Consider the following 21,259-nt stretch of genomic DNA (forward strand, 5'->3'; position numbering starts at 1 on the left):
AATGTTTGAGTCATTTAATACAACTGCCCTTTTGACTCATTTCATTTAATGATCCATTCATTTCACTCAGCAAGGATCTCTTATGTGCCTTCTGTGTCAAGCATTGGGCTAAGTACTGGCAATTCAGGGGTGACAAAAGCAGACCATCAAGTTTATATCTGCTAAAAGACATGTTAATCAAAGATCCCATGAACACACATGAAACTGCAATTTTGACAAGTTGTATGAGGAAAAGGTGATGAGAGTATCTATATTGGGGGAATATCTAATCAGGGAGGTCAGGGAAGACTAATAAGCTGAGACCTAATGGCCAGGATGGAAGGGAAGAGCCTTCTAGACATGGAAAACAGCATGTACTAGTGGTCTCGCAGGCAGGAAGATGAGAAGGCCAGTCTGCTGGGAGATCAGAAAATGGGGGATTGGAAATGAACTGAGGCCAGAACCTGAAAGTTTTGCAGGCCATGTTAAGGGCTTTCGTCTTAATCCTGAGAGTAGCAGGGACACCATTAAAGAGTTTTAAGTGAAGGAAAGAGAATGACTCAATCAGATTAATGTTTGTATAGTACCTCTCTGGCTGCATTTTGGAGAAGGATGGGACAGGGAGCCAGAGTAAATGTAGTAAATCACTTGAAAGGTCTTATAGTCATCCAGGAGAAGGATAATGTTTGCTTGGATTGCACTGGTGTTGGGAGAGAAGTGAACATCGATTGGACATGGAGGGGATGGCGAGAAAGGTGTCAAAGCTAAAACTTAGGTTCTGACTTATAAAACTGGATGGATTGTGGTGCCATTCATTAGCCCAGGTTCTCTGCTTGGCAGTGTTGACTTCGACATATCTTTGAGAGATCTTCTTCTGGTCAAGAAGACTGGAGCTCAAAGGAGGGGACTAGGCTAAAAATATAAATTAGGGAGTCATTTATGTCTTAATCTGCTTTACAGTATTCAGAATAGCTATCCAGACCTCTATTTGAAAAGGACCGAAAATTTCCTCCTCAATAACCAGACAAGCTTTAATTAGAGAAAAATGTCCCTTACATTGGGTAAAACCTTCCTGCATGTGGATTTTACTCATCTCCCCATTGGACCAATAGAATCTCTCTTCTACCTAATAGGGCTTCAGGAATTTGAAGAAAAATGTCACATAATATGCCCTCAGCATTTCACCGTCCACCTCAGAGCTTCTGTCCAGCAAAATTTCTTTCAGTTAAAGTCACTGTCTAGCACCTGCTCATCTCTTCAGTTTCATCTACTACGAATGCAAAAAAAAAAAGAAACAAAAAACAATAGAAAACATTGATATATGAACGAACACAAACACACATTACTTGCATCCATATGTAAATATTAGGAGCTTTCTGAGTATAGCATATTTTTTAAACCTGTGTGACTTTTCTCATGTCGTTGCCTAAGGAATGGTTTTTAATTCCACTACATATACAAAAATTACAGCTCCACAGCAGAGCAGATGAGACTGACTAGCTGTAGGAATTTTTTCGGTGGAATGAGCAGATAGCTAGTAGTTCATATACTCTCATGACTGTGAGATAAATGTGGACTTAAACGATATTCAGGTTGGTCCTGTCTTGCAAGTGGCACAAGCAGAAGGCTTTCTAGTAGTAAGCAGTGTTTTGAGTTAAGGGTCATCACCATCACCTGCTGTATTAGGTTGGGGAGGCAAATTGTAGTAACAAATAGCCTGACAGCCCTAGTTCCTTGAGAAGCCTTCCATGTGTTCATTTAGAGACTGAGCACTCATTCCATCTTGTATCTCCCCTGAGGGACTTAAAGTCCTTCACAAGATCTGGTCTGGGAAATGAGAGAAGAGAAGATGAGGGGATTTTGCAGGAGGTTTTAGAGGCCAGGAAGTGATTTATACTTCTCTTATTCCACTTCTCACATCCAGTAGCCAGAGCTCAGTCACATGACCCATATGACTTCAGGGGAGGCCAGGAAATTAATTTTGCTGTGTGCCCCAAAGGAAAAGGAAACCGAATTTGGTAAGCGCACGTCCCTTATCCTAGAGGTGATACCAATAGAGCTCTCTCCTCTAAACCTTCTATGATTCCATTACCTACCAAATTTAGAATAGGTTTTTAGCATTTGTAAGGCCCTTTGCTGTATGATCCTAGCCTGTCTTTCCACCTAAGCTGGTCACTTCAGTACTCAGCAAGGGTACCCTGCCTTTTACCTCTTCCACGATTTTACTCAGGCACTGTCTTCTGCCTAGGGTGTCTTACATTCTCCTACTTGAAATCTTATCAGTCACTCAAGGTCATTCAAAAGGTCACTTATTCTTCATTCCCACTTGTCTGCCTTATGTTATTAGTTTACTTTTCTTATCACCTTGCCCCAGACTCCCTGAAGACAAGCAATATGTCTTATCCGTTTTGTGTTACTGACAGCCTCTAGGAAATGCCTGAGAGAGTCAGTGCTCAATCAAATACTTGTTGAATAGAGTTGAATAGCTATATTTAAATTATATCTTTAAAGAGAATATAAATTGCATGTCTTCTTAGTAACTTAATTTCTAAGGAAAACATTTGTGGCAGTTCTCAAATGATAGTGAACATAAGAATCACTTGGGGGGGGGGACTTGTTAAAAGTATAGATTTCATACTTATCTGGCAGGGGAAATACCATCATGAAGGTGGTTTTCCCAGGGCAAGGGCTCATCCAGCTGTACTCCCATATACTGACCCTTGTGGTTCCCCAAGTGTAGAAAAGTCAGCTGCATACTTTGTGGTAGTGGAGGACCCCACATGCTCACATTCCCCTAAAAGAGGATGAAAGAAAACAAAAAAATATTTTTTTAAAATATAGATTTCTGCCCCCCCCCCCCAACATTCTAATTCAGTAAATCTGATAGATCTGATGTAGGGTTCCAGTATCTTCATTTTTAATAAATGCCCAGGGATGATTCAGATCTTATGACCCTTATACTGTGTTTTCAGAAATATTGCAGCAATGGTGTTTGTCATCGTACCCATTAACAGAGTACTGTTACCTTCCTTTAACAAAACAGATCAATTCATTAACAGAGGAGCAGGTAGTGTTCGGACCAGTAAAAGTCAAGATGTGTGTCATATCGCCTTTGGATCCAAAGTTCTTGGACCACCTCCACTCTCTGGCAGAAGGAATAACATGAGGCTATCCAGTGAGGTAGGAGCAAGTTTTAAAGAGCTTTTCTAAGCATGAGTGGCATGGTGAGGGAATATTTTTTCCTCAATGTAGGGGAAAAGAAGAGAGCAAGGCATGCCAAGGCTTGAATAAATTTGGAATAGAAAGTCTGGATTTTAAAGGACTTCAGAATGGTTTCTTTTTGGTATTCTTTTCATTAATATAGTCACAAAACTTACAGGCAAATATATGTGAGTGTATTCTGCTTTCTCCTTCCAAAAGGAGCTGGATCATCACCAGACACCTTACAATGAACAGATTCTCAAATGTTATATTTTTTATTTTTAATTTCCTCTGAATTTCTGACATACAAGCAGTGATTTTTAATTCAACTCCTACCTACCAAAGATGGAGTGTAGCAAATAAGCACATTTTAATTTATATGTCTAGGAGTCTTGAATGTCTTCTATTTTATCTCATATTATTTTCTCCTGTTTCTTTGTAATTTTATACTGTAATTTCCTCTCCATCACTTTTTAGCCTCCTTATTTCCTCTGGTTTTTTGTGGTGGTTTTTGTTTGTTTGTTTGTTTGGTTTGGTTTTTATTTTTTTAATTTGTCCAGAGATTATTTTTTCCTGTGTATATCCTACAGATAATAAGTGCAGTTCCTATATTTTAAATTGTATAGATTAATTCCTTTTCTCTATAGACAATTAAATCCATTGGGTCCAAAAATAACAGAACATGCCAGCAGTCTACCATCGAGAAGTGTGTTAACAGTGCAGAAGTGACAGCCTCACTGATATCTGAGTCTGAGGAGCAAGGAGACAAAGAAAATATTCGCCAAATAAAGCAGACTGTACCTATTCATGGTAAGAAAGAATAATGCATAAAGACTGATAGCTAGTAGAAATAATGAGAAATGTTAAGATAAATCAGAAATAATATTCATAACTACAGCTTAAGTCCAGAGAATAATGAGTTAATAATGAAAAGAATGGTGCATATTGAAATATTTTTCAAATTCTTTTATATGTACTGTCTTCTGGAACCTATCATTCTATTTACTGTTATTTCTATTGCTATAGTATCCTGTGTTTTTATTTTATGATGACCAGTGAGGAAATAGAATGGCATTCGATTGTCACCATATTTAGGGAATTCCACATGCATTTTAAGTTTTCTTGATTTTATTTTTCAATTAATATCTTCTGTTTGTAAACTGCTCTTTGATTATGTCTCTCATTTGATACACAAAACAACCCATTACTAGTAGTAATGGTATCCCCCTATGAGCCTCGGTTCCCTCATCTATAAAATGGGGGATACCATTACTACTGGCACTAGTACTAGGAATAAATAACAGTTGCCTCAAAAGATCATTGTGAGGATTCAATGAGAAAACAGTGCATTGTTCCAAGTGACTAAGCATTCAATAAGTATAAGCTGGGTACGCGGGTGGTTCAGTGGTAGAATGCTCACCTTCCATGCAGGAGACCCGTTCCCGAACCATGCACCTCCCCCCCAAAATTAATAAGTATAAGCTTCTAGTACTATTATTATTATTATTACAGAATTAAATCATACTTCAGAATTTTTCTCTGGATTTGACCTCAGTTCACCAGTGATCATTTAGAAACTACTCTGTAGGCTCATGTTGAATTATACTTAGCAATACTTCTTCTTTTAAAGAAAGATGTGATTTTCCTATATTGGCTATCTACTTAATTTTTATGTTTTTTGATAGAACATGTTGCCTGATTAGCATTAATCAAATTACTTGTAGTCCTTGATAATATTATATTACATGAATAAAATATATCAGTAATTTAGGTACAGTCCTATTATCAGAATAGGAATAAACACCTATTTCCCATGAAGGTCTGAGTTGTGTTTTCATACTGCATAATGTTGTTATACCAAAATGATACGTGAATATTCTTGTTGTAGTTATACTTATTTTCACCAAGTTCTGTCAAACCATATAGTGCTTTCTGTTTTGGCTTTTTGTTCTTTAATATGAAAATGTACCAGCCAATCTACGTATTTTGCATCCACATCCCCCCCAAGAACCATCGACAGATAAGAATAATAACAGAAGAAGATTACGGTTAAAAAGCACCAGCAAAGAAAGGACAGAGACCCCCAGCGGTATGACAATAATTCAATACTATCTTATATGTGTATATTATTCAGGGCAATGGAATTTCTCTCTGCAGGTTGTAAATTTCAAAGGATTATGAACCAATTAATTTAAAATACAAATGTCTGCTCTACGGGGATTATGGAAATCAAATTTTCTGCAAAAGAATTGCTCTAGAGCCCTCACAGATTTGCCAGATTGAATAGACAGTACCATAGAAATGAAGGACTTCCTATTTTTATTCTCAAAGGCTGAATGAGCTTACATTATTGTTTTTAAAAATGGCTCAAATGTGATAGAAGAAGTTCCTGTCTGTAGACTTTACTAAAATTGAATTTAGCCATTATAATTATAATTTTCATGTTTCATTTATGTCTCTTCTTTGGGTCCCTTTCCAGATTGTTTTTTGAATTCATTGTCTCTCCCTGTCAACCCTTTGTCATCTGATTATAATGTAGGTTAAAATTTAAATTCTTTGCAACCTGTAAAGTATTAGACAAATATAGGTGGCTATTATTGTTACTCCTTTAAATATTGAATTTGAAGCTTGTATATATACATATTATACACACGTTAGTCTATGCCGAATCAAGCCCAAAGTGTATATATATATATATATATATATATATATACGTCAGTGAGTATAGTTTCTCAAAAATGCAGGGTCCTTGGCTGGGCTGAAATTCAGCTTGCTGGGTTTCAAGCAAGTTGGATTTGTATAAAATAGTAAATAGACTAATTCTACTGCATCTGTTTTTTATAGGTGCTGAAGAAAAGAGTTTGGTTTAGAAGAGTCATAGCTTAGCCAGGAATTATAATTTAAAAAACAACACACTCCATTTTGTTTGGAACCAAAGGAAAAAATTTAAGACCCTTCAAAAATTATGGGTTTTGGAATTCCTTTTATCACATTATAAAACTTAAATTTAAAATGTCCCCATCCAAATATCAAAGAATTACAAAAAATGAACCTCCACAGAAAAGCTGTTAAGTTCATTTTAGAACATTCTACTGGAAAAATTTAAAAACTGTGCATAATCTATTACTTCTAATTTGCTTTTAAATAATCAAATAGAATGGTATACCAAATTAATTCCATTCTTCAAACATCAATGACTTTTATGACTATCAAAAGAAGTAATTTAGCGGAAAATATTTATTCCAATCAAGGCAATTCTTCAGAAAATAACCGGAACGAAGATAAAGAAACAACTGTCCTCACCACTGAATGCCAACAAAGAGGAGAGATGTTGAACCCCAGCACACCAGGACCCCAGTCTCCTGATCAAGCAGGTTGGTGGTGTTATACTATACTTGTTCATAATTAATGAACTATAAATATGTTAATTATTTCAGTTCCAGTAATTGTGAAAAGTTGTGATTCAATCATTTGCTGGAATTTCTAATATTTTGTAAATCTCCTTTTAACCTCAATTTTATAAACATGGAATGAAGGAATATTTTAATTTTCAAGTGTTACTGCACTGCTTGTCCTGTTCATTTTAAAACTTTGAAATTTTCACTTGACATTTTCACCCTCCCCAATGATCTATTGTTGCATTTCCCCAATCCTCTTTCTAATGGAGATGGTTGGAGTATAAAACTTTGAGCCCATCAACATATCTTGCCAAACAGGTGTGTGGTACTTTTACAAAGGCAAATCATTTTTGAGCTAGGGAAAAGGGAAAATAAATGAAAATTGTTTGTAGTTTGTCAGTCTTATTTATGCAATGTTGAAACCTTCATTAAAATGTTAGGTGCAATTAGTGTCTCCAGCATAAATCTGACTGTAGAAAAACTAATTAGATGTTTAGGTGATCATTCTTGCATTTATCTTGTTTGCTGCAATATTGTGATTACACAGTAATTTGCATATTTTCCTAAGTAAACACACCAAATTATTCATTACAATTGATATGGAAATACTTGAGGTAAAACTAGAAATTCCAAAAAAAGGCATGTGGTAGTGAGATAATTAGAGTTAGTTTGATGTAAAACATTCCTTTTACTTTGATTTTTTGACAGGTAATAATATGTTTGGCAATAAGTCATACACGTTGTTTAATTGCATAATAGAGATTCCCAGCATCCTTTCCTCCAATTTTCTTCACAAGCCATATACATAATGCAGCACATTGTTTTTGTGGATTTTTCAGCATCTACAGAGCATCTACTGTGTTTACAGAGTATTTACTATGTTCCTTTTTGGGTGCAGAAGGGTTTAGATCTGTTCATTTCTCTGGCTCATAGCTGCACTTACTTCAGGATCAGATGGTAAAATAAGGTAGATTTAGCCTGCCATTGGCCCTGTACATATAGACTCTGTCCCTGAAAATGTGAAAGCCTTGTGCCTGAGAGTTTTACCCTAAGAAGTATACATTTATTGCCCTTTCTATAGGCAAATTATGTTATATACTAGTAGGTTTAGGTCAAGATAAAGAAACAGAGTAGTACAATTGTGAAAAATTTTATTTATGTCATCATTGTTATTTTTATTAAAGGTCTTTTTTAAGTTTTGCTTTTGTAGTATAGGCTTTAGAGTTTCAAGTTAGTATACCTTGCATCTCTGTTGATTACTTTTTTAGGATAAATATAATAGTATTCTAGAGTCCGAGTAAACTGAGTAGACTTTTCAAGTAATGATAAATCCACAGAAATATTTGTGAACCTGGCTGATGAATTCTGGCTGGGTAAAAAAAGACCTTTATGCTCCATTTTAGAAGAGCATGTTTTGACATGAAAATCTTTTTGCATAACATTGTTTTCTTTAAAAAATACTGTATACTACTTGTGACAGATTGAATCATGTCCCCCACAAAGACATGTTCAAATCTTAACTCAGGTCCTGTAGGTGTGAACTCACTTGAAAATGCAGCCTTTGAAGATGTTAATGCCAAATTGAATAAGGGTGGTTCTTAATCCATCACAACCAAAGCAGAGCAAATTGAACACAGGAGTAATAGAAACCAGAGGAGGAGACAGAGAGAAAGAAATAATTTGTTGGAGGCAGAGATTGGAGAGTTAGGGATTGCCAGCAAGCCACCACCAGAATGTGCAAGACCTCTGAGACAGCATGATCCTCTCAACACCTTGATTTTTGGAGTTCTAGCCTCCAAATTGTAAGTCAATAAATTCCCATTTTTTAAGATAACCAGTCTGTGGTACTTTATTATAGTTGCCCTGGCAAACTAAGACAATACTACTGAGATAGATCTTTGTCAAAATTTTAATAACAGTACTCGAATGGAGAAAAAAGGCTGTCAACCTTTTCAAGATTTCCTCTGACATGATTTATAATCCAAACAATACCCCAGATATTTTTGTCTAAAGATACTTGTTAAGTACTCTGACCTCCTACAGTTAAAGGAGATATTAGTGCCTAAAACCCTTTTAAATTTTTAAGACTTTTCTCCTCTGAATGTCAAATTAATAAGGCTGTGCTATAAAGAACTTGCTGCAAGACAGGTAATAATTATTTCAGACTTAGAAATTTCTTGGCCAGTGTTTCAACTCAGATGGAGAGGAAGTGTAAATGAATTGCCAGTAGCTACAGGCGCCGATCTGTGGGTTAGATGTTTAGCAAGTTACAAGATGGTAGATAAATTGCTTTTCTTGGCTTTTGCATTATTTGATAAATCTCTGTTTAAACAAGAAACTTTAACCTAACTTGCTGTCTAAAAATAACACTCTTATGGAACGCTACTCTAATTTTTGTCCTCTTTTTAAAATGTCAGATGAGTGGATATTTCCTGAAAATTATGACCACATTACCCATTTGGCATCCAGCAGACAGTCTCTACTTCTGGATGATGACTCCTGCAACACTTCACACTTGTGGCCAGAAGCCAGCAAGGAAAAAGAGCAGAACCAACAAGCCAAGGAAGCCCAGATTGTTCCAAAGGACATTTTTACTTTTTCATCGAGACCAAGATCAGCGCCTCATGGAAAGACTCCGAACATGTCCCCAGAGGAGTGCCCATTTATTTTTGATCTAAAAGAGGATAACACTGGGAAAAGGAGAGGCACCCAAGTGGAGGATGGTTTTTTTGGTGGTGACAGCAGCGAAGAGGTACACTGATTTATGAGTGAAGTATAGTTTTAAAACACATTTGTTCCATTAGCTCCAATAAGCACTAAAACTACTTGAAGTAAAGGAGGGGAAATCAACTATTTATAAAAATGTGGCAGATTGCAGTGTCAGTCAATGGTTGCATCAGGTTGTTATGGTAACTCTTAAATTGCTGCCTTTTTTATTTATAATCAGCCAATTTCATTTTTAATTATGGAACCCAGTTCCGGTTTTTTTTCCATTGTTGTCATTGCCATTAATTTTAATCTTTGCCTCACAGAATGAGAAATAATGTGAAGTTCTGTTTTATGATAGGAAGACCAGTAAAGCCTTGAGAACATGTTGTTTTGCATCTCTGGGGAAATTGTGTTGCAGTTGCTAAGCATTCTGAATTGACGGATTTCTGGCTTCCTTACTCCCCTGCCATCTTTTCACCTTAGACCTATTAGGACTCATTATTTTCCATATGGTCCCAGAATTTCAAAAGTTATGCCAATTAAAGTTTCAGTAATGAATCATAGATTAGCGTTGGGACTTGCCTTACAGGAGGCTGTCTGTTTTGGAATTATTTAGAATACAAATATGTCTTATAAATTAGTTAAATTCATAAAAAGGATTTTTTTAATATCTTATTAAAAATCAAACTAATATAGTTCTGAAACATTTTCATAGAACCTAATACATTATGGTAATTCTTTTTTCCCTTTTGAAATAAATTTGTGTGTGAAATTTCTTTAGCTTTATTCTTTAATGATTGGTATTTGTATTTTCTAGGGGAAAATATAATTACTTTAAAAGAGCAGACTACATTCTTATTATAGTTTAATAATATTTTATAAATCATTTCTGCATAGAAATTATAGAAGTCATTTTAAAAATTGCTTTTATGTATGCTTATAAAACTTTTTTTTAATTACCAAAACTGATCAAGAATCCCCTTTGGACAGTGGGAAATAGAGAGTCCAACAGCTGAAGTCCATAGCTCCTACCTTCAAGGCTAGTTGAGTATATGGTGTGATTGTTCAGGCACTATCTGTGGGTTTTTGAATCTTTTAATTAGTTTCTTTAGAAAGGTACATAGAGGATCCTTTTATCACAAAATCTTTGCCTCTGAGTGTGATGAAATATTACTCATATGAAAATAAATCTACTACAGGCCACTTTATGCATAAATAGTACATTTAACACCAGCATTTTAAATGTTGCTGTTGGACACTTTTGTCCCTCTCACCCTTAATAATATTAAACTGTAAAATGGACATTTGTCTTCAGCACCTTTCATAGTGTCTCCCTCTTTCCGTGGCCCCATCCCAGGGGACTCAATTGTCTTCCTTCCATGATATAAACTGGCTAATCTGATAAATTCATTCATACAATTTCATTAATGGCATAGGCCCACATACACAGACAGCTCTTTCTTAGCCTTACCCAAAAGAATTGCTCTAATGGTGGAAATTTCATGCAGGTGGGAAAGGGCTCTCTGAAAAAACTATGAGGAAAGTTTCATGGGGAAACTACCCTTTAAATACACCATGTGAGGAACTTATCTCTTCTACCCATAAGAAGGATAAGCCTTGAGAAAAAACAAAAGAGCTTCATAGGAAAATGAAGAATACCACTTCTAAATATTGTAATTTATCACTTTAGGTGCTTTCTTTTGCTAACAGATACCGTACTTCTGACATCCTTCAATGTTTATTATACAAATAAGTTACTTATTACCAACTACATGAAATTAGAGACAAATTTATCATGTATTACCCAAGCCCTCACTGACATAGCTACATGGTCACCCCTTTGGAATGGCTATTGGCATATGGCTAGAATCGGTGATGGAACCATCTCTTTGCTAGCACTTGCACTACCACTAGTTGGCACTAAAAATGGCAGCCAAAGAAGAGCAGAAACCTTGCAATGTTATGCAGACTTTGGGGTTTGCTGTAAGAGAGATGAATAAGGTATTAATCAAGGTACAAAAATATGATCAACAAGAAGGTCATGCTATATTTACACAAGTTCTGGGATTTGTAATGATACCTTCATTACCAAATTGGTTGTTTTCTTTTTTGTAGTTTTTTCCCTGTTTATTTAAGTCAATGGGAAATTGAATTAAATCTTTAAAATACTTATCTACATATAGCTTTGTACTATTGTACTATTTTAGTATGTTATAGCCTTAGAGTAACATAATTAAAAAAAAAAATGTCGTGGTGTAAACAATGGTGGACAAATGAATAATAATTATACCACTTAACAGGCTTGAAGTTGATAACTTGTAATTAAGAGGCTTTATTTGATATTAGACCATTGAGTATTTTTTAAAGGGAAATTAGACATATTAAGTAGCATATAAATTAAGTAAATTCATATGTTATTATGATTGTTAAAAGAAGTGTACACATATAGTAGTAAAGACTAATTAAAATAAGCTTTCAGTGATACATTGTCTTTGTAATTTAAGTTGCTAATAATTAATTTACATCTGAGATCTTCATTAGTGGGAGAACCTCAAAATTATGAACTTGCTTTTTATATGCTCTTATCTTAATCCTTGCTTTACTGTATATTTTATTCCCTTGGCAGCCATATATACTTATATCCCTGGTACTCAATTAATTGTAATGTTGTACTTGTTATTTGCAAAGCACACTTCAGAAAAATGTCTTGTGGTGTTAGAAAATTAAGACCACTTTGTAAAACAAATTATCTTAGGAATACTTTTAAAACAGAGTGCCTCTCCCACTATTGCAGCATTTGAAAGGAAGAGAAAAGCATATTAGTCTTATCCATTTTGATTTTGTACTTTGTACCATTATTCCCAATATAGCTTCTAGCAGATACACCTGATTTGCAACTTGAAATATTTAGTTTTATATTAATATTTTATTACTGCTCCAACTTAATTTTTCATCTAGAAATTCTCTCATTTTTTCCCCCAAACTCTGGCTGTGTATCACATACTGGAGTGAATATTTGCAAGGGCAGGTAATTTGGCTTGTGTAACAGTCCAAATTGGAACATTTGAGCCAAAAATGTTATCCATATTTGGAACTGGATTATATGGACTATAGTGTTCAAATTAGCAAGGAAATTTCTAGTAGTTCTTCTTTCCATCTCTCTCTTTGGAGGCCTACAGAGGACAAATTTACAAACAACAGATTAACACAAAATTTGTCTTGCCTCTGAGCTTTCCCAGTTTTGTGGCTTTCAAGGTATCTTTCAGCATTCAGGAATAGAATATACTATATATATAATTAATATAAATAGATTTAATATATTTTTCTGATAGCAAAAATTCTATAAACCGTTTACCTCTACGTTCTTGACTAATGACTTTAAATTGCTTTCTCACACACACATACATACAATAGAAAGGATATTTACTCTACATGAGGCTGCTTATATTTCTTAGTAACCTTTAAACTTTTGTCGGATTATGTGTTGGTAAAAATGGAAGAATTCTATTTTGAATATATTACCTTGCATTTTTATTCTTGTACATTATGAATTACATTATGACATAATCTATAAGCCTATCAGGCAAATTTAATATTAGTTCTGTGTGAGTAATCCTTTTAGAATGTTGCTGTCTATATGCCTTTATTATCTACTGAAGCTCTATTCTCTGAAAAAAATCACAGGCCCTTTAGTTCCTGTGACTTGGGCTTTGCATTGTTATAAAGTGTTATCATTTAAAAGAGCATGAAGTCTATCTTGGAGAAAAATATGTTTTTGTCTTGAGACCATTAGAATCTCACTGTTTTCCCCACATAGTCACATGACAATGTTTGATTATTCATACGGTCACTGTACCTTCTCCTATGATTTATCTATGATGTATCATTCACTACAGATAAAGATGTTTACAAAATAATTTGCCCAACTGTTTTTAATATCAACATGCTGTAGGTTAGTTACTTGTTAAAAATAGTCACATCTCTATTCCATTTTATTTGTTTTACAAACTAGTAAAATGCATTTTAAGACATCATTAGCAATTATCTTTGCCACCCAGAGGGAACTGCATTACTTTTATAGTTTCCTATAAAACTCAGGAGGTGGAAGCAGAAATGCTTCTTGAGGATGATTGTTGTTGAAGACATTTAAGATACATTTGGTCAATCTTGATATCATCAAAGAAGAAATAAGTTTTTCATTCTGTTATGACTAATGTCTTTAGCTATACTTGTTCAAATAATGATGCTATTTAGTTGACAACAGAAGTTTAACTGTATCATTTCTGTTGTTTGTAAGTGCCATTGTCCATCTAAAAGGTGCTGTCAGCTCACACATTTAGTCAGTAAAACTGTGGCAAAAGTAAAACCTCTTGCTCACTCAATCTCAATTACACATTCAAAACTGCCATCAACAGTATATTGGGAATATTGCAGATATGTTTTGTTACAGAACTCTTAGGAATATGACTTTTTCCATGGTGGACTGAATTTAAAAATCAATTGAAATATAAGTAAATATGATCACCCACTTTTACAAAGGCTAAAACAGAGTTGTATCCTGACTCATTCAACACTGAAGTTGTGATAAAAAGAGCCTGGTTCCCATCTGTTCCAAGTAGGTGGTCCTCAAGAGTCACTAAAATTATCTTTTTTAAAATTACAACCCAGCAAGAGCAATCCATTTTGTGCATTCAGTAGTTATTGTCCAAATGCCCATCTGCATGTCCTTTTAAGAAACTATCCAACAGAGGAAGTGCTGGCTCCTTAGGGAAATCATTCTCATCTTCAGTGTGCATATGCTATCCTACAGTTAATCAGGCAAACTCTATTGATGTCCCTGGCAATGGGGCATGACTGAATATTTAACAAACAAATGTATCTGAGCCCAAAGACAAATGGTTCAAGAGATTTGGGACTTTAAAAAAAAGAAGTTACATCTAATCAAAAGCATTTTGTGTTTGTTCTTCTGATAAACAGATGAACAGATGATTGGAATGTGAAAGTGGCTTGACAATTTCTGTGCTACTCTGGCAAATTATATTCATTTGCTGTACAGGTTTTCAGTAGCTAAATGATATACCAAAGGAAAAAAAAAGAGGTTTTTTAATCAGATTAGAGTAAGCTAACTTCTTATGCATATATTAAATGCATATTTTATATTAAAAATTAATGCTAAAGTATGTTGTACCAAATGAATTACATATATAAAATCAATGAACATCATTTATACCGTATAAAGTACCAAAAGTAAAATTATTAATGAGAAAGATAGGGTTTGCCAATGCCCCACTCCTGGTAAATACTATACTAATTTTTATTCTGCATTTATTTCCTATCTAAAGAGAAGCCAAACCAACTTAAATCTAAGTGTTAGTTAAATTTAGTTTCATTTATCATCTTGCCTTTCTCTTTCATCCCAATCCCCCTTTCAGAATCTGAGATAAGCCAGAATTAGTGGTTCTGGGGCAGCCAAGGTAAGCAAGCTTTTTGTATCCTGTCCAGATTTATTTTACCTTGTCATATATTTAAAATAGCATGAAACTTGCGCTATGATTACTTTCCACAAACCTACAACCTCCACTTAGGCTCCTAGGCCAGATAAGTCCTGAAACCCAGAGGGGCCAACCTCTCCAGAACATCAACTAGTTCCATCCCCTTATCCCATATTATCAACAGCCCTTTCCAACATGAAAAAGTTGAAATGGGTATACCCCAAATACCCCTAAAGATTGAGAGAAAGATCAAAAGAGATGGTGAAGTTATAACAGAGAAGATAGGATTTGACAAATGAGTATGACTGCTGAATCATTATACTGATATTTCTTTTAGCCTCTGGTGTCTTGGAGCAGCTAGAAGGAAACACCTAAAATTGTGGAATTGTAACCCATACCAAACTCTGAAATTTGTTGTACAATCAGTTGTTGCAGTGTGCTTTGAAATTTATTGCTTTTCTGTATATATGTTATTTTTCACAATAATAAATAAATAGCATCACATAGAATTGTATTACCATAATTCAACCAAAAGAATACTCACTAGGATACATGGCCCATCTCCATACCAGGGTATATCTTAGGGAAAATGTGAGATGAATGCCCATGTACGTACTCATGAATATTTCCACATATAAAATCACTGCTCATGCCAATAAAAAAGAAATATTTTCTACTGGAGTAAACTACTAAATTCTGACTCATTCTCAGGTGGAAAAATATATAGACATCTTATCAAATGGATTTCATTTTAATGTGTTTTCTAAATGATGTAGCAAACATTTTATATTCCATAACAGTACATCTGAAACTTTTAAAAATGATACCACCTTCTACCTTTTATGATATTATTTTTTAGATAACTTCTCTCTGCTATTAGATTTTATGCCTCTTAAAGGCAGTATTCATGTCCTTCTCACCTGTGTTTCTTATATAGAACCTAGAGGCCTGATAAATGTTTATTTAATTAACATTTTTGCAAAAGCACCTATTCTGCCTATGCCATATACAAACATAAATCCCAGAATGATCCAGAGATACTGGTCCAAAGAATCGTAATTCTACCCTTTCCCCTTAACCAGCCTATTTTAGGGCCAATCTGTTTTAAACCCACCATACCTGTCTTTATTTTTTGTTTTGAAAATATGATGGAAGTGAATGAGTGAGTAGATAGTCTTTTGTTCATGCAAATCCCACTGCCAATTATATATAATGACTTTAGGAAATTAAATTGGAACAAAAAAGAAAAAAAAAGAGAAGGGAATAACACTGTTAGCAAGCAGAACTGAATTTTTAAAAGAACTATCCTGGTTTCACCATACGTTCTTAGGACTAAGAAGGGAATGTTTGCTGTTTACTCTGTTTATCTTCTTCTCTGGACAAGACTAAACTTGGATTCCTTTTTTATCTCTCTGACACAAGAATGATAAGAAACTCCCTTCCCTGGTTACCAAGAATTTTTCAAGTATTCTTGGTAGTGTTTCCAGTTTTCTGCCTATAGACAGGGCTCTTCAACCATATGAACTTCCTGACAACCCCAGTGAATAGTAGAGGAGGACAAGCTCACTCAGTAAGTGGTGGACAGCAGAGAGAATTTCCTAACATCTGTGGCTATAGCCAGACAGAGACCATTAGGTGACTATTCCAAGGGCAGAAATATTACTGCTTTACTTATTTTCTCATTTGGGTACAATTTGAGGGCCCATGGCGCTACCAAATCACCATCTTTTCTTTACCCTGTTTAGTACTCAGCAAGATAAGTTTCTCCATCATTTATAGAGAAATACAGGTATCAGAAGATCAAAGTAGCATAGACAAATAAGATTTAGGCCTAGAATGAGCAAAATGAGCTCCAAGAAGAAATGATCGTAAAGGTCTTTAGACACTGCAATTCTTGTTCTTTACTACAACTAGGCAAACTATTTCTTAGGAGAGGTTCTCAGACTTTTGTATGCCTTTCATGAGAGCAAAATTGCCTGATAGTTCCAACCATATACCACAAGAAAGAAAAATCATAGCATAACAGGATTAGAAACCTCAGACAGGATTAGAAAATTCAGAGAATTACCACATACTCTACCTTGTACAGAACTCTCAAATTGTTCCAACTTCTCCATCACCATTGCAGTTGCCTTAATGCAGGACACCTCAGCATTTCTAATCTCAACATTGCAATAGTGTCATAATTGGTCTCCCTTTCTACTATCTCCATAATCACTGCAGACACCCCACCAACAATATACACACAAACTCATACCTCTACTTTCTATTTTGTGCCTTTAGAGAGGTCTTTCTGAAGTGAACATCTCATTGTGGCATTCCCCTCTGTGCTGGTTTGAAAGGATATATGCCCCCTAAGGAAAGCCATGTTTTGATATAAATCCCATTTCTTAAAGGTAAAATAATCCTTATTCAATACTGCATATATGAAACTGTAATGAGATCATCTCCCTGGTTGATGTGATTTAGTCAAGAATGGTTGTTAAACTGGATTAGGGGATGACATGTCTCCACCCATTTGAGTGGGTCTTGATTAGTTTCTGAAGTCCTATAAAAGAGGAAACATTTTGGAGAGAGAGACTCAGAGAGGGCAGAGAATGCTGCAGCACCACGAAGCAGAGAGTCCACCAGCCAGTGACCTTTGGAGATGAAGAAGGAAAACACCTCCCGGAGAGCTTCATGAAACAGGAAGCTAGGAGACAAAGCTAGCAGATAACACCGAATTCGCCATGTGCCCTTCCAGCCGAGAGAGAAACCCTGACTATGTTCGCCATGTGCCGTCTCACTTGAGAGAGAGACCCTGAACTTCATCGGCCTTCTTGAACCAAGGTATCTTTCCCTGGATGCCTTTGATTGGACATTTCTATAGACTTGTTTTAATTGGGACATTTTCTCAGCCTTAGAACTGTAAACTTGCAACTCATTAAATTCTCCCTTTTAAAAGCCATTCCATTTCTGGTATATTGCATTCCAGCAGCTAGCAAACTAGAACACCCTCCTTCAAATCACTCAGTGACTTCTCATTCCCTTTAGGATATAGTCCTTGTATGGCAGGGATTATGTTCTACTCTACCATTATATCCCCAGCACTTGCAGCACCTAGCGCAATACCTGGCCCAGGAAGAGAAAGAAAGGAAGGAAGACAGAACAATGACAGGCAGACAGACATAAAGACCCGTCAATCATGTTCTGCCTCTGCTTCCTTCTAAGTAAAATTTTTGACACCTAGCCTGAAGCACCCTCTCTCACCCCTACATATCCTTCTATTCTACTGATAGAGACATTTCACCTTAGGTAACGATTTTTATGTTTGGTGTGTATGATGGCCAAGTATTCTGGAAGAAATCTAATCAGTCACCTGAATCTTTTGTTCTAAAAATGCCAAACTTTGGAAATAACTTATTGTTTGGCTCTATATAAATGGAGGAGAGGCAGGGACAGCATACTGAAATTGAATGCTAAGATAGACTTTATGTCTGACACGAAATAACATCTTTAATATGTACTCTGCCTTTAATGATTTTTTTTCTCTTCTAACTTTATCATTTTATCATCCATTTACTTATTATATATTTAAATAGATGGAAAAATGGAAAAATCTACCATGGCAAATACAAGTAATGATCACATTAGTTATTTCTTTACATTTATTACATTATAACATAAAAATCTACCAACTGAATTAGCACTATATTTCTTGTTTCTGTTATCTACTTTCATGATCATTGATTTTGTGTATGTAATTTCCCCTTTCCCAAATTGAAAGTTTGCTTTCCTGGGTATAATAACAGAACTATATACTTGTAAAATTTTCCTAGCTTTCATTCTTAGCTTTCCAAACCATTATATTTAATAAGGTTCAATATTTTATGGAAAAATATTTTCTATGATTAAAATTTCCATGTAAGAAAATGCTTCTTAAAACATGTTCTTTTATTGCACTGGAACAATAAGACTGCTCCACAAATATGAGGCAAAAATACTTTGGTAGGTCCACTTATATTTAGAGTAGCATTTCCCTGCTTGCCTAAGTTAGATACCTGAAGTTCTACTCACTCCTTTTCCCACAGAGTTAAATTATCAAGAAGTCAGAGCATACAATTCTTAGAGTTTAAAGTAACTTCCTATGGATCCAGTTCTTTTAGACCTGGAATGAATATATTTGAGTGACTATTTTTAAGGTATTCTCTTGTTAACTCAGGGATGAAATATATGCCTTACCCAAATTATATACCATTTTAGCAAATGGCTTTTATCTATTTGCAGTGCTGTTTATAGTTACTCATATTTTTCATTGCAGATTAAAATAATATAAATACAATTGCTTTATTCATAGAAATTATGAGCTTATTAAGAACTTGTACTCAATAAATTATGTACCACAAGTTTCTGTTCAAAAGGATTTTTCACTTTGTTGTCATTGTAGGGTAACCACAGTATCCAGGGTTCTCCAGGCCCAACAACTAGTCCTTCAGAGTTAACTGAGGTAGCATTAGAAAGCATGCTGGGAAAGGCTCCAAGACGAACAAGTGAAGGATATCTTAAAAGTGCCTACACAGAAGCAGAAGCCTCAGAAAGCCAGAATTCTTCGGTGAAACAGATAGACAGAAACGACTTTCAGACAAGTCTGTTGCCTACACCAGGCCTTTCTCCCCCTGGAAGAAGGAGTGAATCCTCTCAGAAAACTCCAGATCCCATTATCCAAGCAAAGGACCTATCAGCCCAGCAAGTGCCAGCTTCAATAAACAAAACTTCCCTAAAAGAAATCTCAGGGGGAAAGTTGAGACTGATCCCTGAATTATCTGTAAGTGGTTTTACTATGGTTTACATATGCGGGCAGTATATCCTGCTGTGTTCTGTTCCACTTTTTACACATTTCAGCAGTATCTGTTTTTCGCCATTTGGGCAATCAGTAATGTATTTTCTTTCCTACTCAGATGTGATTTAGTTCAATAACAGCAGCTGTTAAAAGAATATATTGCACATCTCAGTGGTAATAGAATGTCTCATGTTTTTAATGAGAAAGATGATTATATAGTTTTCATCATAATACTTATTTTTTATTTCCCAGTTACTTCCCATAATTTTAGTTATTGCTGCCTACAAATTATAAATGAAGATCTTATTTTTGAACCAAAAGCTTGCCAGTGAAATTGACAGATTTTCAATAACAATCTACATTAGGAACCATAAAAACATCATTATTCTGTTTGCTTTCTGGTCTCTTTACAGCAGTTCCCCAAATAATAAATGATATGAGTGAAGGTTAACAGTAAAGCAGTGTCATCAAATAAATCCCTAGGCTAGTTTGGTGGCTGCATTCATGTCCATCAGATTGATTTTTCCTTCCTGTGATAGTACTTTTCTTCCTTCACTTCCCCACAGCTGCACTTAGAAACTAGAGAACAAATGAGGCTCTGCAGAACCAGTGACACTTACATTCCATTTTTTTAAAGGTTAAAGATTTTCTTTGTGTGTCATGCCCTACCTAGTCTGTGTGTTACAATGTAAAGCTTTGGTTTCCTTTATGTTCTAAACTAGGTAATGGATTAATTGTTATCTAGCACAGGTATGTCATCAACAAAATAAAAATAGCGAATCTTCCTTAAACACTTACTATGTGCTGGATACTGAGCCAAGCCCTTTTCCATGTAATATTTCATTAATCCTCACAACAAGGATTAAATGAGAAGTAGGAACTGTCATTGTACCCATTTTTCAGATGAGAAAACTGACGTTTAGAGAGGTAATGTGGTTTGCTCGAGAATGATAGCTAGTTAGTTGGGGAGATACAACTTGAGTCTAGATTGTCCAATTCTAAAATTCCTACCCACATCCGCCATGCTGTGTTGTATAAACTACTGAAAAAGTCTTATAAAAGTGATGTCCCTCCTCAAGAAATACGCAGAGATAAAACTGAAATGTGTTTTACCCCTTTTTATTTCACTTACATGTAGGCATGTAGTATGTGCCTGTACCTAAGAAAATGGTAAATCACTTAACTTAGTGAAAATGATTTTGTTTTATGGTGATTTAGGATGAAATTTGTCAGTAATACTTTGCCGGTTTTTCATTTTTGAAAATATTTTTAAAACAAATTTTCTTGTTCTGCCTAACTGTAATTTTTGACCTTTGGTTGTGCTGATGAACTCAAGTACAGCTACTGAACTAACCTTTGGTTTTATTCTGCAGTGCTGCTTCACTTGACTGTAGCCAGTCCAGGGCTGCCAAAAAGAGAACCAAAGCAAATCTTTAAGAAATATTTGATTCAGTTTCCCCCCTAATTTCTCTGCTACCTCCCTCTATGATATAGAGTCTGTTATATCCAAAAAAAAATGTTTCTTTTCAATGTCTTTCTGTATAAATAAAACCAGAGTACAAAAATAAACTTGAAAACTTCAGGTACAAATGAACTTGAAGTACCTGGCTCCTTAGCAAAGTAAATTGCCCAGAAATAGTGCTCTCTAATAATACTAGGGA

The 21,259-nt window shown here is 35.1% G+C and overlaps 1 protein-coding gene and 1 non-coding gene across 11 annotated transcripts in view; both read left to right on the plus strand.

Moving 5' to 3' along the window:
• CFAP20DC (CFAP20 domain containing) overlaps positions 1-21,259 on the plus strand; it is a 301,331-nt gene that overhangs the window by 206,084 nt on the left and 73,988 nt on the right. For 6 of the 10 annotated variants that reach the window (XR_013162683.1, XM_077128821.1, XM_077128819.1 and 3 more), the window contains 6 exons: positions 3,023-3,159; positions 3,828-3,990; positions 5,153-5,269; positions 6,432-6,554; positions 8,996-9,330; positions 19,206-19,583. Coding sequence is in view for 9 of the 10 variants with exons in the window: in XM_077128821.1 (XP_076984936.1) it covers positions 3,023-3,159; positions 3,828-3,990; positions 5,153-5,269; positions 6,432-6,554; positions 8,996-9,330; positions 19,206-19,583 (1,253 nt within the window). In the remaining variant the exon portion in view is untranslated. Of the gene's footprint in view, positions 1-1,903; positions 2,529-3,022; positions 3,160-3,827; positions 3,991-5,152; positions 5,270-6,431; positions 6,555-8,995; positions 9,331-14,719; positions 15,444-19,205; positions 19,584-21,259 lie in introns of those variants that run through there. The other 4 variants (XM_077128823.1, XM_077128824.1, XM_077128826.1 and 1 more) reach the window with 3 other exon arrangements.
• LOC143658204 (U1 spliceosomal RNA) lies at positions 2,614-2,776 on the plus strand. The gene has a single exon (XR_013163205.1). It is a non-coding gene; the product is annotated as a U1 spliceosomal RNA (small nuclear RNA).

This window comes from Tamandua tetradactyla, chromosome 15, assembly GCF_023851605.1.
Source record: "Tamandua tetradactyla isolate mTamTet1 chromosome 15, mTamTet1.pri, whole genome shotgun sequence".
NCBI classification, from domain to species: Eukaryota; Metazoa; Chordata; class Mammalia; order Pilosa; family Myrmecophagidae; genus Tamandua; species Tamandua tetradactyla.